The sequence below is a fragment of the Coturnix japonica genome, chromosome 2, assembly GCF_001577835.2.
Source record: "Coturnix japonica isolate 7356 chromosome 2, Coturnix japonica 2.1, whole genome shotgun sequence".
Taxonomy (NCBI): Eukaryota; Metazoa; Chordata; class Aves; order Galliformes; family Phasianidae; genus Coturnix; species Coturnix japonica.
The window spans coordinates 90,311,439-90,330,208 of NC_029517.1; the positions used below are offsets into that span (position 1 = coordinate 90,311,439).

At 39.9% G+C, this 18,770-nt stretch overlaps 1 protein-coding gene across 29 annotated transcripts in view; it reads left to right on the forward strand.

Annotated features, from left to right (window-relative positions):
* Positions 1 to 18,770, forward strand: part of EPB41L3 (erythrocyte membrane protein band 4.1 like 3) — a 132,034-nt gene that overhangs the window by 56,344 nt on the left and 56,920 nt on the right. For all 29 annotated transcript variants that reach the window (XM_015855304.2, XM_015855302.2, XM_015855301.2 and 26 more), the window contains 2 exons: positions 10,176 to 10,387; positions 15,002 to 15,199. In XM_015855304.2, the coding sequence (XP_015710790.1) occupies positions 10,187 to 10,387; positions 15,002 to 15,199 (399 nt within the window). In that variant the 5' untranslated portion in view covers positions 10,176 to 10,186. The remainder of the gene's footprint in view (positions 1 to 10,175; positions 10,388 to 15,001; positions 15,200 to 18,770) is intronic.

The window sequence follows — 18,770 nt, forward strand, 5'->3', positions numbered from 1 at the left end:
AGCTTTGTTGTATTTCCTTTTGCTTGCATTTTTAATTGAAAAGAGGGAAAGGTAAAGGTGGGGGTGTCTACATGGAATTCTCTGATCAGAATCTCCTCCTCCTTTCTCACATCACCTCCCCATAGTTTTCCCATTATTTCAGGAGATTCTGGGTATGGGGGAAAGTGGAGGTCTTTACAGAGAGTTTGGTGGGTGTTTGCTTGCAGAGTACTGTTCCGTCGTTCCTTTGGCAAATTTCTATATTCCTATGGAAAAAACCTCTTGAATCAACAGGATGTTCAAAAATCAGGGTGGCCTTACGGTGTTTAAGGTAATATGGCTCCCAGAAGATGATGGTCTTCACGGAGAAGTGTGTGTTGGTCATGCTTTATGAAAACTCTTTGTGCAGGAAAGTCAGAAGACATTATAGCCATTCTAGATTTTACTGTTGTGGAAGTGATCCATCAAGAAAACAAAACAGATCTGAGTAGTTTCACTAATTCGTAGAAACAATAGGAAAATGAAATAAAAATGTAATCCTGTGCTTCTTGTGCTATGAACCAGAAACAGATATGTGCATCTTTTGAATGTGGAGTTGTCACCTCAGGTGGAAAAAGTAGCAACATCAACAGAATATAATTGTTTATGCTTTATAAGGTTTCAAACAAAGAATGTTGATGTTGCTGTTTATCTGTGCAAAGTATCCAGTAGTGACTGCGCTTAGCTATAGACATCCTCCTTTTGACTGTTATAGCTGGTGTGCTGTCTACTCTAAATCCCACTTGATGCCAATCAAGTTCTTGCATACTGTCAGCAAATTCTTGATTACTTTCTGTCTGCAAGAAGCTTGTATGCATTGCAAGGCTTTTATCAGTTCTCTTCTCTCTATTTGCTTTCCCAGAGTAAGCAAATTCAGCTCCTTAAACCTTTTTCCACTCATCATGTTTTCAAAACCTCTTACCATTCTTTCTACTCTCTTCTTTACTCTAATACATACATTTCAAAAAAATATGAGGCTCTGGATGAAATGTACATCACTCTGATGTTGAAGAAGGCAGAATAGCCCCAATTCTGTGTCTCAGAAGGAAACCGGTCTTGCTTGTGTAACTTCAGACCCTTATGCCTAGACAGTTATTCCTCATTGCATTTCACTTTTGATGTCCCTGTTTCTGTTGCAGTTGCCCTTATAGAATGTAGGCTGCTTTTCTAACCTTGAAGTCTATTGAGTGATGCCTTAGTATACCCCAGCCTCCCCTGGTGTGGTTCTGAGCACAGTTCAGGTACTTATCTGTCCTTCATTAATGCTCTGCGACAGGCTGTGATACCTCAACTGATGCATTCTCTCCAGTTGTCATTGTACTACTGGCACTTGGTTTGATTGTTGTTTTTCTAAGCACTTGTTCAGCCATTTTTAATTTTTATTAATTTTTTTAAGATGATTTAAATTATTTCTGTGGTTTGTTCATGAAAAAGTCATGTGGGGACTGGTTTAAAAGCTGTGCTAAAGATAGACTCTGTCATCTGCACCACTTTCTACACTTTCTTTTTATCATTTGGGACAGATGCCCTGTCAGAGAGAGCAAGAGAGACACTGCATCAGTTTGACATCACGTTTTGATAAATTTATGATGACGTTGTTTCTTTTCCAATCACATTATTTTTATAGAGTTAGAAATCCTTCAGTGGTGTGTTCCAATAACTTCTATTAAGAGTATGCTGTAATTACCGCCTTTTTCTGTCCTTACCTTCTTCTGTTAGATCAGGTGCTGTGTTAGACCTTATCTAGCCTGTCTGGCATCTGCAAAATGGTGGCAAATGGTTCAGAGATGCTACATCTGCTGGATTTACAATACAGTAGATAGTAAAGAGTCACGGAGGTTCCTAGAGTGTGTGGGAGAGAACTGTGTCACACAGCTGTTGAAGGAGCCAGCAAGGGGAATCAAAATCCTGGACCTGCTGTTTTTTAACAGGTTTTGTAGGGGATGTAAAGGTTGGAAGCTGTCTGGGGCAAAGTGATCCTGAGATGCTAGATTTCTCAATCCTTGTAAAACCACATAGGGTAGTCAGCAGAACTGCCACCTTGGACTCCAGAGAGCAGACTTTAACCTCTTTAGGACCATGGTTGAGAGGGTCCCTTGGGAGGTAATTTTGGGGACTGTGGGAGGCTAGGAAGGTTGGGAGTACTTTAGGAAAGTAATCTTAAAGGTGCAGGAGCTGACCATCCCCATGTCACTAAAGACAAACCAAGGGGCAAGGAGGCCAGACTGGCTGAACTGAGATCTATGGCTGGAAATCAAGAACAAAAGGAAAGTTTATAGTCTCTGGAAGAGCAGGCAAGCTGTTTATGATGACTACAGGTATGTAGTGAAGCTGTGCAGGGAGAAAATTAGTGAAACCAAAGCCCAGCTAGAACTGAACTTGGCCACTAAGGTAAAGGACAACAACAAATATTTATATAAATACATCAACAGCAAGTGGAAGTCTAGGGAGAATCTCCTACATATACTCCGCATTGGGGAGGCCTCACCTCAAGTACTGTGTTCAGTTTTGGGCACCTCAGTACAGAAAGGACATGGAGGTGCTGGAGCAGGTCCAGAGAAGGGCAACAAGGCTTGTGAAGGGCTTGGAGAATATGCCCTGTGAGGAGTGACTGAAGGAACTGGGGCTGTTTAGCCTGGGGAAAAGGAGGCTGAGGGGAGACCTTATTTCTCTCTTCCAATACCTGAAAGGTGCTTACAGTGAGAGTGGAATTGGTCTCTTCTCACTGGTGAGAGGATGAGAGGAAATGGCCTCAAGTTGTGCCAGGGTAAGTTTAGGTTGGATATCAGGAAAAACTTTACAGAAAGGGTAGTTAAGCACTGGAATAGGCTCCCCAGGGAGGTGGTTGTGTCACCATCCCTGGATGTGTTTAAAAACCCTTTGGATGTGGTGTTCAGGGACATGATTTAGCGAAAGGTTGTTAGGGTGGTATGGTTAGGCTGGGGTTGGACTTGATCTTTAAGGTCTTTTCCAACCTGAGAATTCTGATTTTGTGCTTGTTGGCAGTTCCCAAAGCACTATAGGGATGTTTTAAAATGCTTTCTGATGACTTGATAACCCATATTACTGATGTCTTAATCTCTTCTTTCCTTATTCCAGCCTGCACTTGCATGTCCTCTGTGTTAGGTTGAAAGATGTGCTGAGTATCTGATTGCAGGTAGCCTCTGTGAAGTGGCATTGAATAATTTAGCCTTTACTGTGCCACGTTTGTGTTAAGTAAGGTACCTTTTTTTCCCCTTTTGCTTCCCTTCCCCTCTCTATAATGTATTTATAGTATCTTTTATCATTTGCTGTGCCCTTGCTGGTTGTAAGCTACTTTGCATCTTAGTCTTCATCTCTGCTTTTATGTCTGTAGTGTTTTTTTATGATCATCATATGAGTCATGTGTCCTTGGTCCTGCTTTGGAGTACAGTCCCTTTTGTTGATGTTTTTTTCCCATCATTAAAAAGCTCCTGACACTACCTTTCTCTACCCTGTAAGAAGAGCACAATCTCTCCAGGAACTCCTGTTTCATTTTCTTTCATCAGACCTTGTGGGAGGTAGCAGCGGAGAGGTCCACTCATGCCCAGGATGTGGGAGGTTTGGGTCCATAAGGACCCAACACAGCCCTATGGACCCAAACCTCTCCTAGAGATGTTGAGTGGTCACAGGTATCTCCTTCTGATACTTTATTCAAGTACTATCTCAGTTTTTTCTTCTTTCGTCTTCATCAAGAAACTCTAAAGAAATCTGTATCTTGAACCTCCCAAGAAGAACAGACAAGTAGTTTAAGTTATGCTATATCTTCTAACATCTTCACCCAGTTTAGCTGTTGTATTAATTCCTGCCTGTTCTTCCTGAAGTCTCATCTGCACAAATGCTTTGGGTCTGTGACTTATGCCACCATACCTTCTAAATCCCTGGTGCCACAGTTGGAGCTCATCCTGGTATTTCCTTATATTTAGCAGCTTTTTCTAATGATTTACTTTTTATCTCTCTTGTTATTACCTTTTTGATTTTCATGTCTTCAACATGGTTGGTTGTTTTTTTGCATGTGCCAATTCTGGTATGTGTGTATATGTTTAGGTATATGCATCCATCATCTTGTCATGTTTAAGATGTAATCTTAAGCTCTTAAATAGGTAGAACTACTATAGACTGTAGGGCTTGCACATACTGGGGGCTGGAATCTCAGAGCCATTACAGACAGGCAGTCTTTATTAGGCTTTTTGTGGCCTAGGTCTTCTCTGCGTGAAGGCAAAATTCACGAAAATTAAAGACTATCAAAAACATTCTCTTTTTTTCTGGTGAGAAACTAATGAAAGAAGCTGATACTTAAAGCAGTTTCATGAAAACAGTTTATATTTGAAGCACAGAAGACAACAATCTGGCATAGAGTCTTTTCTTAAATCATGTATTGACATTTCTGTTACTCTTCTCAGTGGCAGTATTCTTCTCCATATGGTCTTCTCATCAGCATCTTATCGTTATTGTATAAATATGCCTCTCATTATGTAGAACATTATTTTTAAATTATGGCATCATTATTGTATTATGTAACTTCCAAAGTTGGATCTTTTCAGTGATTTATTGTACTTTTCATAAATTGTAATTAAGGAACTTTCCACAAAGAGAATTAATTAGATCAAAGAAGCATTTAAGTGTAAATCATTAGTCTTTGTATTACAGGAAATTGTTAGTGGCTATGCATAGTTCATTTAATTATACTTGGTTCAATTTTGTTTAGTCACTGTATCTTGATTTGTTTTGAAGTTAATTTGCAATTTCTTCTGTAATGTGATTTCAGTTTACTTAATATATCAGGTATCCATAAACACGTGCAACTGCAAATAAATAAAGATTTATTAATGACTTCACGGTAAATTAAACCCTAGCTTCTGCTGTAAATAGGCTGTGAATTCACTTGTATGGGTAACACAGAAGATTTACACTGTTAAGGATGGTAGGCAAGAATTCAAATGTCTTTTTAAATGTATGGATATATGTTGTAGATTGCAGCCCTCATTTAGTGGAGGGAGCCAGATGACAGAGAATCTTAGAATCATAGCATGGCATGGGAAGTGTGCTCCAAACCCCCCGATCATCTTCATGGCCCTCCTCTGGACCCTCCCCAACAGCTCCACAGTCTTTTTCATTCTGGGGGCCCCAGACGTGAATGCGGTACTCCAGATGGGGCCTTACCAAGGGCAGAGTAGAGGGGTATATTCACCTCCCTTATCCTGCTAGTCACTGCTCTTTTGATATGTCCCAGGATACAGCTGGCCTTGTGGGCTGCAAATGCATTGCTGGCTTCCATCAAACTTTTGTCCACTTGGACATAGCTTGGGCTTGATCTGGTGAGAGAACAATTGGTGGAGGTGAACATGGTTTTGGCTCCCATATGAAGAGCCAGCTTTCATGACTAGTAAGGTAATGTCTCAAATACTGTCTCAAATGGCAATATGTTGTTAGTTCTAAATAATAATAACTGTATGTATTGGTTTTAGGATGCAGGCTCTGCACAAGTGGTTTGAAGGTTTAGAAGTGTACTTATTAGTGAGAGGGAATGAAAAGATACCTTATCTGTAATTCGATCTCATGGAATTACTTTCAAGCATGCCATGTGGTTTTTGAAAGCATTCTTTGTACCTTGATAATATGTTAATATTTCCTCAATTATTAATTTGCATTGCTCTGAACTTTAAAATTTTATGTTACTGAAAGTATATTTGTTATAAACTTAGTTTTTTAAGGTTGAATTAAGTTGGTTCTTGGCATAATTTTTTCTTTAAACAATATAAAGTTGATTTTCATTCACTCTGAATTTGGTATCCAAATTTACTTTAGACTTAGATTATCCAGCATTAGCAGCATCTGTATTAGGTTTGGACTGGGCTAATCTTTTGGAATCTTTGACTGTGGGATTGTAAGCCAAAACTTAGATATCCAAGAACACATCTGGGTTGCATAGTATTACCTCATTTGTGTAAGGTACTGTTCTTAGTTTCTTTTCATTAGTTTGTTTTCTGTTGGCCGGAAGGAGAAATTTGATACAGGGCTTCTGCTGGCAACAGAATAACTTTAAGGGACTTCAGTGATGTTTTTCTTCCTGTACTGGAATTCACATTAGAAGTCATGATTTTAGTGTATAACCAGATATAGTAAATAAACTAATAAAATACAACTAACAGACGCTTTTCTGATTTAATTTATTTGACAAGTGTGCAGACACCACTAGCTGTTCTGTCAAATGCAAATTTCATAAAAACAAAAGGAAGGTTGTATTTATATGACTAGATTTCTTAAGATTACTGTTATTTCTTTAAGTAAGTACCTACCTCTTCCTAGGAAGATTGTTATGCCATTTATAAAGCAGTGAAATGCTTGAAAAGTTTTTTACAGATAAACAGTTGTTTTCTGAGGAAGGCAAAACAACCTAGAACTTTGCACTAAAAGAGAGGAAAATGTTTTGCTGTCTTGTAGCTTACGTATTTTCAGCCTGTGCTAGATGGAATGAGGCACATCTTAAAAATCTGATGAATTCAAATGGTATCGTGGGCTCAATCAGAAAACGGGTGGCCAGCAAGGAAAGGAAGATGATTGTCCCTGTCTACTCTGCCTTGTGAGGCCCCATTTGGAGTACTGTGTCCAGGTCTGGGGCCCCCAAAACAAGAAAGACAGAGAGCTGTTGGAGAGGGTTCAGAAGAGAGCCTCTAAGATGATCAGAGGGCTGGAGCACCTCTGCTTTGAAGATAGGCTGAGGGATCTGGGCTTGTTCAGTGTGGAGAAAAGAAGGCTGCGGGGTGACCTAATTGCAGCCTTGTAGTACTGAAAGGGAGCTTATAAAAAGGAGGAGAGTCAACTCTTTGAAAGGGTAGATAACAGCAGGATAAGGGGAAATGGTTTTAAGCTGAAGGAGGGAAGATTTAGGTTGGATGTCAGGGGGAGGTTTTTTACAGAGAGAGTGGCGAGGTGCTGGCACAGCTGCCCAGAGAGGCGGTGGATGCCCCATCCCTGGAGGGGTTCAAGGCCAGGGTGGATGGGGTCCTGGGCAGCTGGTCTAGTATTAAACAGGGAGGTTGATGGTCCTGCTGGTGGTGGGACTTGGAGATTCCTGATCCTTGAGGTCCAGTCCAACCCAAGCTATTCTGTAATTCTGTGAATTCACAAGTAATTGCTTTAAAATGGGTTTGCTTTACTTCTATTTACATTTGTAAGATAGCAGTGTGAAATTAATAGTATTTTGTTCTCAGTATTTGTTTCTAAACATACTAGTGTGCGTAGGGAAATAGAAAAGATGTTTGGAAATGGGTAACCTTGGGTTAATTAAATCCATCTGGTGGCTGACTAATGACAGGAATACTGTATCCAGGGAATCATTTAATGCTACAAGATTTGATAATGCACCAGAAGTTTTCTAACAAAGCGTTTTTAGAGCAAACTAGGACTTGCATGTAACGGGAGTGTAAACCAGTCCCGCAGAGCAGCTCATAGAATTGCAAAGGTCTGTTGCAAGCAAAGTGTCCCAGAAGAACTGAAGAACTCCACTTTTTGTTCCTTGAGATGTAAAATTGTGGCTGGGACGTGAAGTAAAGCTTTTTTTCAGTTCGTGCTGCAAAGAGTTGACTTTTATGGGACTAATTTAAATGAATATGTTTCCTAGCTCGCTAAAATCTAGGAACAAATATCTTCAGTAGGAAAGAAGCTATATAGGGTGAAAACAGCTTCTAGAAAATAAATGAGGAAAGGCAGTATTTTAATTTGCATCAGCTGGCAAGATATCTGATCCTATGTAGATCAATGCCTGAAGATACTGCTGTTGATGGTGTTTTAAAGCAGAAGCTGTGTTAGGTTTTTTTTCTGTTACAGTGCTTTGACAACATGTAATATCCAGAAGAAAAAGAAGACTTTGTACTAATGTGTATTTATACTTTCTATTTGTCATTTATATCATTGACCGATTTTAGGATAGATTTTGGAGCTGTAAATTAGCTTTATGTTACTTTTTCAAAATTTCTGGGGGAAAAAAAACAAACAAACAAACAAAAAAAACCAAAAACAAAACAACGAATGCATAGTTTATTGTTATTGAGCTAATTATTTGATTAGTTTGCATTTAATGTTTTCTTGCACTTGGGCACAACATCGTCAGGAGGTGGGGGAAGGAACTTCGGAAGTTTGAGGAGACCTGAATGCTTTTAAAGCAAACCAACCACAATAGCATCAGATGAAGAATAGTTTGTTACATGTTGATCTGACAGATGGGCAAAACAAAACTGAGAGATTAATGTTATTCTGCAGTTCAATTTTTAGAGCATACAAAAACAGTGGCTTAATAGAATTGAAAATGGAGAATGAGTTTGTTTGCTCTACATGTGAGGAACTTGCCTAAGCCTCCCTTGTAGCGAGTAGAACAAAATAGCTCTAGTAAGTGATTTATCTCGGCTTAAAGCAGACATCTAAAATAGGTCAGATGAATCACGCTCTGAAATGTCTGTTTTTCTTCTCTGAGTGTGAAGTGAGTTTAAAGTGACCATCTCAGATGTGTACATGCAGAGCTGGATTAGATGGATACCTTCCAGGCTGTCAAATTTTACTAAGCAGTAGGTAGTTACTGCTTTTGTACTGTTTAATACATTTCTAACGGGTGTTTTTCATACAGCTGTGCCTGCTTAAATGTAGAAATTTGATGTATTCTTAATGAAGTGTGTCATGTGTTAGGACTATGAAAATGTGCCCTGAAACATAAATCTACCATATGCATTGCATATTTCGCCCTTGTGAGTGTTGGTGTGCAGCAGGTATGACCGTGCATCCACCTCCACATGGGCACTGTAAAAACAGAATGCAAGCTGAATGCTGTGAATTAGCTGTATGGAGAATTGTGTTCCCTAGAGACATTAGCCTTGAGAGGACACAATGCATAAATGAGTTCGAAAATACAAATTGACCTCATTTACAATGTTCTCTGTCAAGCAGTGCAGCTTATTAATCATTCTGACAGCATCAAAAAGGAATCCTGTTCTTTCTCCGGTAATCTTCAGCAAGTCTGTTTCTCCTAGTAAACATTGTAGCGTAAGTTAAGAACTGATAGTGACTTCAGAGGGGGTGAATTAGCAGATGTATATTCTCTGAAGCTGCATATAATTACACAGTAGCTATGGTTACCAGGTTAAAGAAATTATGTCCCGATGATGAACAGAAATGGATTGCAGCAGGCTGAGTCGGCTTGGAGTTGCCTAGAAGTGAAGCATTCGAGTACATTTGTAGTTATTGTAGACTTGTACAAGTAACAAAAATCCAAATATGCTCTATTTCCTGAACTGACACTGTCTGCTTTTCCAAATTCTTGTTTTCATGCAGTAGTTTTTAAACTCCTGTTTTGCTTTTATATAGCTCTAAGAATTGAGTGCCAAGCACATGTTTCTGATGAGGCTATTTAGTTTCAGAATTCAAGATTTTGAATGAATATTGCCAACATTTTGAATTGCTTCTGGACAGTGCTAAGTTCAGGCATAATTATTTTGTATTCAAGAAGAATCATATACTCACTTTTATTTAAATCTAACTCTTAGAATGACTTAATGGAAGTATTTATCTCCCCCTCCCCCCCCCCCCCCCCCCCCTTTTTATGGACAGACCATGACTGAAAAAGAAGTAACAGAAGTGTGGGTGAATTCAAGCAGGACAGACAGAATTGGTCACAAGGACATGATATGTTTGCACTGCTCTTGGTGGGCCCATTTCAGTGTTTCCAGCATCTGTATCACCTAGAAACATCAAAATGACTTGAGTCTGTTTCCAGAAGCAGTGCAGGTGTTGAGGAGGGTTCAAGCCCTGTTGCTTTAAATGTAAAGAATGAAAGACTGAACGTTTCTAAAAGTTTCCATATGCTTATGGTTTAGAAAACCAAGCTACAGTGAGTTGTGTTGGAATTCAGGCATTAACACCAACTTTTTTCATTGTGTTACTCTCTTATAAGGAGTTGTAAACAAGGTAGAATGGCACTTCTGCATTTAACTTCTACATAATTCCTGTAACGTTGTCTGTATATTGTAAGGAATAAAGTAAGAATGAACAGGGTAAGATTTTACAGCACCATGCTCTTTTTTAGATTACAGCTTACAAATGAATGATTGCATGATCTTGCTTAGTTGGTTGCTCACCTTGTTTTTCAGAATAACCAACCATGACGACAGAGTCGGGATCAGATTCTGAGTCCAAGGACAAAGAGCAGGACCAGCAAGAAGCCCCTGCACAGCCAGGGGCAGCAGCAGAGGTCCCACCGCAGGAGCAGCAGCAGCAGCAGCAGCAGAGTGAAGAGCACCAGAACGCACTCGAGCAGTTCTCAGCTGTGGCAGCGCACAGCACACCAGTGAGGAAAGAGCAGGTAGGAGTGTGGTATTGCTTCTGGGAAACAGTGAGCCTGTTTGGTGTGATGTTATAGATCATCATTGGTTGGTCTTCTGCGTTGAAGCATAATAAACCTCATGTAGGATGTCTAGAAGTTCACGTCTTTCTGCCTCCACTGTGCTGCTTTGGGCCAGTCTTACTAAGTGAGGAATGTTTTCCATCTTACATTTGCGTTAGGTAGCAGACATTACCAACTTTTAAGAAGCTAAAAATATTTTCAGAGTTCATTTTTTCTTTGACACCTGGAGAAAAACTGATTTCATGCTTGCTTGTCTGATGTGTGATCCATGAAGAATCTGTGGTCTGTTAAGCTTCTTGTAGTTCTGAAATGACTGCCTTAAAATTGCTTTAACTTCTCACGTAATAGGTTTTAGAAGAGCTATCACATGATTTTTTTCCATTTGGTTCATTGTTGCACTTATTAAATTTGTGGCGGCTGCTTTCTTCTCCTGTTAACAATTTCCAGTCAATAGGATTAACGGGCATTGTTATTCACTGGTAAGTGACACAAAATTAATGAGGTACCTGCAAATCACATCCCTTAGATCCGTAAGGTTATGCCCCCTCCCCCCACCCCGCTTTGATGGCATTCACCTTTGAAGAGCGGAACAAGCTACTCATGCTCCCCCTCTGTTCTTTACCCAAAAAAAAAAAAATAATCAGGTACTTTGTGAAGTCTTGTTATTTTTCCTAGTTGGGAGGCAGCGCTGGTAGAGCAAGCAGAAGTAAGACATTACTTACTAACATTTTAATCCTTTTTTCTGCAGAACTACAGCCCAAACTTCTGTAGATGAGGGGAAAAAAAAATAAGCATAAGCTGTTTCATATACAAGCAAAGAACTTCAGTCTCTGAAACAAGCCAGAAGTTATCTGTAGTCGGTCTGGGGGAAAGATTCAGGGCTGCTTTCCAGGAGAGAAGAGCACTACACAAACAGATCACTTACATAAAATTCAGTTCCGTCAGGCCTAGGCATAAGTATTATCTTTTTTTTTTTTTTTTTTCTTCCAGACCACTTAAAAGCAGTACTGACCAACAGAACTATTGTCAATGAGTTCATTTAAAAAAAAAAAACAAACACAGAAATTGTGGGATTAACGAATGTCATTTTCTGTCTTGCTGTCATTTGTTCCTCAGCTGTGGGAACCATGTAGAGTAAGCTTTTGGTTTTTGTTATCACTTGTATAAGAGAATCTTGGGAAGAAAGATTGAGGTTACTGATCCATGGCAGTGACTTTTTGTTTTCATACCATACACATGAGAAAGAACATTTTAATAAAACAAAAAGGCTTCTTCACAGTAGGATTAGCAGTTACTACAGAAATTATTATTTCATGAAATATGATAGTTATAATCTTACTGTCTTCCTCCCTTTCTGTCTACTTGAAGAGCAAAAATATATCACACATGTTGGATACTAACATTTCTGAGAAACTAACATAAATAGATGGGATTAATGTGTTGTGCAGGTTTGGTAATCACAGAATCATAGAATGTCCTGGGTTGGAAAGGACCACAATGATCATCTGGTTTCAAACCCCCTGCTATGTGCAGGGTAACCAGCCACCAGACCAGGCTGCCCAGATCCACATCCATCCTGTCCTTGAATGCCTCCAGGGATGGGGCATCCACAACCTCCTTGGTCAACCTGTTCCAGTGCTTCCCCACCCTCTGGGTAAAAAACTTCCACCTAAAATCTAACCTGAACTTCACATCTTAGTCTAAAACCATTCCCCCTTGTCCTATCACTATCCACCAGTGTAAGCAGTCGTACTCCCTCTTGCTTATATGCTCCTGTCAAGTACTGGAAGGCCATAATGAGGTCTCCACAGAGTCTTCTCTTCCCCAAGCTAAACAAGCCCAGTTCCCTCAACCTTTGACTTTGTACTCAATACAGAAGTTGTGAAGCATCTGAGATTACTACTGCTGAATCCTGTGACTCCAAGGGCTTGATGTGAGGGAGAATTCCAGCTTCAGAGGGGGATGAACATGCTGTGTCGTAGTAAGATATATCAGTGTAAATAAAGATGAAAAGCTTATGCTTGAAAAATACAAACCCTGAAGCAATTTGTGCTTCACTGGAATTTAGTCCATAACACTGAAAATGCTGTAGAAACGTTTGTTGCAGGGGTGAACAGGATTCCAGGAAGAACATACTTACACTTGCAGAGTTCAGAATAATCCACTAAGTAAGTGGGATTTTCACTGGCCACTTTTTTTTTTCTTTTCCTAAATAACATAATGTCAGTTTTCTTTAGGAAGAAGAGGCTTAATTCACTCTGAAGGTACCTCAGTGCCTAAACATGTCAGCATAGTTCATGAGATTTTCTCTAATAGTTCTTGTCATGTTTTGTTCTCCAGACAAATGAGAGAAAATCCATTGTGTGATTTTAACCTAGACAGATTCTCCAGATCTTAATGTCAGTAGGAGTCTAGCAAAGAAAACAATGTCAATACTATTTTGTTTATTAAAAATATAATGTATTTATAAATAGGCAAATGGCTGCCTTACTTTTTAGCTACAGTGTCTTCATGAAGGAAAATAATCAACAATCCACAGTGATTCAAAGAAGTTGTTTGCAGGCTGAAGAGGCTTCTAAAATGTAAAAGGCTGCTGGGTGACCTTGTTGTTATGGATTTATCTTTGAAGCAGTTTTCCTACCTTCTTTTAAAGGATTAATTCCACTGATCTGTTGTGGTGGTGTTGTTTAATTTAAGGGTTTTTTTGGGTGCTGGGAAGAGGGTTACTCTCGCATGAGAAATATAGTGAGCCACCTGCAATGATGACATAGTACTTCCAGCCCTGGGATGACTTTTGCACCTGCAGATGTGAAAATGCATCTTCTGTGGTAGATTTCCGTAACAAAACACACAGAAGTGATCAGAATGCCTCTTCCCATCAGTGCTGGGATCCCTAAGTGGAGACATCTTGAGCCTTGTTTTCTTCATGATGCATAGTCCCAACTGCTTGCCAGCTAGCCTCGGTATTTGTAGAGAGGTGGTTTGGCCTCAAGTCTTGTTTGGAGCCTAGAGGCCCTCTCTCTTTTTGTCATGGCGATGATGGACATATAAACCCCAGCAAACAGCTAATCTTATGATGTGTGCAGTGCCTTCATCTACTGCCAGCCTTCAAAGCATGAAAGGACCTTGGGGTCTGGACATCCAAGTACTGACAGGAGAGAGTCCTCCAGGTCTGTGGATGGACAGGGATATAGTCAGCTGGTGGATTTTTAAAGCAGCTTCTTTGTTCTGCTCCATATCTTCCTTGTCCTGCTTTTTTGTTATCTCCCCACTCAGGAATACCCAGCAGACCTTTGCTCTGCCCTCCCTTGTGTAGGGAAAGGAGGAGCACGGGGCCACAGTTGCATCTTTGCTTTGGTGGGAGTTAGTGCTCTGACTGATTCCAAATGTTCCTTTTCCCCATTCACCTAAATAAAAAGGGAAAGCTTGCAGCTTGCTTGGATGAAATCTCCTGGGAAAAGTTCTTTGTGATTTAGCAACATGCTGTTGTTGCTGGTTATATGATGCAAGGTTGTTTTGGTCTCAAAGCAGATTAGAGCCTTTCGATGGATTTGCTCTTCTCTCATGAAGGCTTATTACATGCAGTGAATGGAAACAGATGAAGGATTAATTTATATTATTTCCAGTGATGCTTGTTTCTTCTTACACAGAAATCATTCAGAGCCAGAACTGCTACTTTTTTCTACCATAGTGAGATAACTGAATGATTTTTTTAAATATATATTTTTAAAGGTCTAGCTTAGGTATTAGTACACTCCTGTTGAGATTTTGCTTGGAGGCTATCAGGGGCATAACTGATTTGAAAGGTAATGACTGTGGCATAGTGCTGTTGCTAGGAAGGGTGAAATGCAGTAGAGCTGTTCTGGCTTTCATCTTTTGCAGTGAAAAGGACCACGAGCTGTGCTGCATCGCAGCAACTCTTCAAATGGTCTGACCCACAGATAAGCCCAAGCAAACGTAACTGTAGTTGTTTCTTCTCTTGCCCTTTCCCCTGCAGAATATTTGTCTTTCAAATGTTCTGCTTCTTGCCAGCTTAAAGGACTTATTGAGCATCTGCAGAGAGCACAACTCAGCCTCTCGTCTTGTAGTTGTCATCCATTAGCCAGCCAGCTGCACATAAAAGATGTTTGGCCTCTTATTTCCATCCTGTTTGCTTAACCCTTCACTCAGGTGTTTGGGGAGCCCTTCTCTCTCCAAGGCACCTCAGAACTCTCTTGCAAATTCTCATTGTCATTGACTGGTCAGGCTTCTGATTCAGGGCACCTTTTCTCACAGACAGCAAAATTAGTGCAAACCTGATGGTCTTTTCCTATTCCATCTGACACAATGAAAATGCTGTATGATTTAGTAGATACAGGACATTAAAGTTATAATCTGCGGGGAATATTGGTTCATTACAGTGTTTAGCCATTGTTCAGCATTTTCAGTAGACCAAAAAAAGAAAAGTCCGAGGAGTCTGAAAGGGATTTTCTAAGTATAAAAGAAGTAGAAACCTGAATTATTTTCATTGCATTCATAATGCATTGCACTGCACAATCGGTTTGTCTCAGTTATCTTTCTTTCTTTTTCTAGACCACAGACAAAGAGCAGGAGTTTGCAGCTGCAAGTGCAAAACAGCTTGAGTATCAGCAGTTAGAGGACGACAAGCTCTCTCAAAAATCATCATCAAGCAAACTTTCCAAGTCTCCTCTAAAGATTGTCAAGAAACCTAAAAATATGCAGTGCAAAGTGACACTCCTGGATGGATCCGAATATGCATGTGAAGTAGAGGTAAATCGCTTTTCTCTGGTTTTTTTTTCGTTCTATCTGGAGGAAAATATTTGAAATTAGACTTGTAATATAATATTATAAAAAACAATAATAATAATCTTAAAACTGAATTCCCAGTTTAAGTAAAAATGTGGACAAGTATTTCACCAGTGCTGGGTAAATAGGTGTTTCCATTATTTTTACTGGAGTTAGAAGATGTTGCAGAGATTTTATCGTCAGTGGAGACCAGCAAACAGTCCTTGGAGCAGTCAGGGACTATGGGTTAATATTATTTTAGTGTACGCTACAAAATGCAGAAAATGAATAATGGGCCGTAAAGCCCATAAAGAAAAAGAAGGATTTTGGTCTTGTAGGACATCTCTTTTCCTTTGCATATTGCTGAGTTAAGAGTTGTGTGTAGTCACTACCTGAACAGTAGTTTTGACCATTGTGAGGTGGGTGGGGGCAAAAGAGATGCCACGGGGACACAAGGAAAATGTCAATTAGAGTGTGGAATTTTGTGCTTCTCCACTGTCTGAGAGTCATAACTACATGTAAACATCATGGTGGAAAGTTGCTATTGGATTTCTATGAAAAAACTTGCCTTCCTTTGGGGATTCTGCCAGGAGTCTCCTTTTGAGAAGAGAGCAGTCTTTGCTACAGTCACTTAGGAACTAGTCAGTCTGTGGTTTCTGGCAGACCCATGCTGTGAGGATGTCTTTCTTTGAGCACCAGATGACTATGAAGAAGGAAAGGCATCAGCAGATGTAGCACGTTTGGGTGGATTTACTTCTCAGTTCAGCTGTTCCAGCCATGTCACCACATTTGGGCAGTGAACCTGTCTTGAGCCTCCTCTTGTTTAGGAGGTCACACACAAGGCTGAGCTCCAGCCAAGAGCGGCATCCTCCTGGCAGAGGAATGATGTGTGTTAGAGGGCCCAGCACTGCCAGCTCTCCCTTACGTAACTGCAGAGTTAGCTGTAAGAAAGGGTCGTGATCTTATTGTTCTTACAGCATCTTAACAGTCATACTTTCAACTGTCTGCTAGTTGCACTGGCCAAATCCTGGACTGTTTCCATCCAACTAGCAATACCTTCCTGGTCACATACTTTGTGACTATTTAATTGCAGTTTCTCTGACCTCTACTCCTTCTTTTGTCTGTTAAAAATAAAGTGCAATCCATTAAAGCAAAAGAATGATTCTACTGGCTTTCATGGAAAGAGTGAGGCTTGTTTTGGCTTTTACCATTTGGGTAGAAAGTCTGAGTCACTTCTGGAATACAGTTAAGCAAATTTTGCAAAACAGGAGTTGTATGGAAATCTTGTCTACAAGGCTGAGTTTTATGAGAGTATAAGATGGAGCAGAAGGGGAGATTTATTATATTAGACTCTCAGTTCTGCAAAAATAAATGCTATGAATAATACTTCATTTTGGGAAGTTTCAGTTCGCTAAACTTGGACTCCGCTGGAGGTAGTGTCAAAATGCTATCATATAGAAGTCATTGTGTTTCATTGCTTGTCAGATTTGTCTGCTTTGTAAGTTATGAATAACGCTTGAATAATGTCCTCCATGTATACTTTATGATTTTTTTTCTATGTAGACTGCTGAAATATGTTGCAGTTCTGTTCATTTTCTTCAGTAAGATGTCTGCTTCTAAGATGGTAGATGTCCTAGGCAGAATGCAATACTGATGAGAACAGAGCTCCCAAAAGGATGAGTCTTCAAATGACAAAGCTCTAATACTGTGATGATGAGCAGACCATGGGGAGTGTCAAAACAGAATTTAGCAGTGAAAAGTCAAAAAATTTTCAGTAAACAAATGCAGGTGCGGTGATCTGTTTACACACCTTAAACAAATGACCCAAACTTTGTGTCCTTCTTAGATGGTATTGACAGCTTCTTGTGTTTATTGAGGATGCAACTGTGGATACCTCTACAGCACAGCCCTCTCTTTGGCCCATGGGTAGATCCCCTAGGAAAAGCTACTTTACATGTCCGTAAAGTTCCGCTACAGTGAAAGGAGTCCTTGCCCAGCTAAGAGATAGGATGTGGTGTTCGCTTGCTTTACGCACTGGGAAGAATAAGTACATATAGAGGGGTTTAGTAGACTGGAGAGGCTGAGCATCTGTTTCTGAAGACATTTCAGAAAATCATGTGGGAAACTGAAGGTGAAGCTTTCATCTTGGGTAATAATACAGTTCTGTTGCTTTTTCAACAAAAATCTGGTGCTGCAGTATGAGAAACAGTGTCACATTTCAGAGAAATGGTATCATATTTTTGAAGTACTCCACAAGTGAGCTTGTTATATCCTCTTATACTGGAAAAAGTATATGTTGGTATATCTGAAGATCTAACAAATTATGGAAATCATTAAATTCCCTGAAGTGAATTCCTTAAAAAAGGGGGAAAGCAGGAACATGCCAATCAAACATTTATTGTTTCTGTTCCTTGTGTTTTGCACGCATGAGTGCATCTTTCAGCATGGACAGTGCTGCGGATTTGGTAGACGGGAGTTAGAAAGTTCATCCCATGTTGTCAGCTTCCATTCCGCAGCTCTGCATGTCCTGCTTCTGCCTACCCAAGTCTAACAAAGCAGTGTAATTTGTAAGTGCTGAAAATTTAGAAATACCCTTTTTGAGCTAGAACACCAACTCTGTTGGTGAATTTTGTTTTGGAAATGAGCCAGATATTTATCTCTCTCGAAGTGTATTCCCTAGTCAGGGAGTTGGAGATCATTATAGAATCCATCAGTTACTCTATAGAGTGGTTGCTAGTGACAAATGCTTTTATATACATTAAATATTCATGTCACTTAAAGGAGCTGATTGCTCTCAAGTAGAACACAACCTACAGCTTATCAATTATGTGTTCATCCAGTTAATGACCTGGCAGCTGAAATGGCACATACTCAGAGATTTAGATGCTTCTGAGATGGGTTTGGTTAATTCATTATTCCTTTGAAGTCCCTTGTTTCGCAGCTCCCTCTTTCCTATTCCGTATTCAGTGCTGAGAGTCTTCAACAGCTTCCACTGTTTCTTTCAGTTTCTCTTGTGCCCAGAACACTGCATATGTGACACCAGGGGTTTTTTGTTGTTGTTGTATGAGATATATCTGCAAAGCATGGGGTAGTGGAGGTAACTTCAAAGAGGAGGTTAACAGCAGTTCATCTAATGTGTTATCCTTTCAGTGAAAGGATCTGAAGTAAATGCCAGATAAAAGACCTCTCCTGTGGCCCTATAATATTACTGTCAGTGTGTCGTATCTATCCTGACCCAGAAAGTCTTTCATGCAGTAAGACATTACAAGCCAAAACCAGGTTAAATAGCTAACCCAACCTGTTAATTTATCCTTTTCCAAAAACACAAAACAGAAGCATTACCATCTGTATTGCCACAATACTTCTCAGCTGGGAGCCTATGGATGGGATCAGCCAGCTTATTTTAGAGCGGTGGTTTCTTTCCAAGGTGGAATGGATAGCTAATGGCATTTTGTGTGTCTGGGAATGGCTTTTGGAGCAGAAGTGTTTGTTGTATGCTGAACTTCTTACTAACAGTGTCCAAGTAGAGCAGCAGCCTAATGTGTTTCCCTCTTGT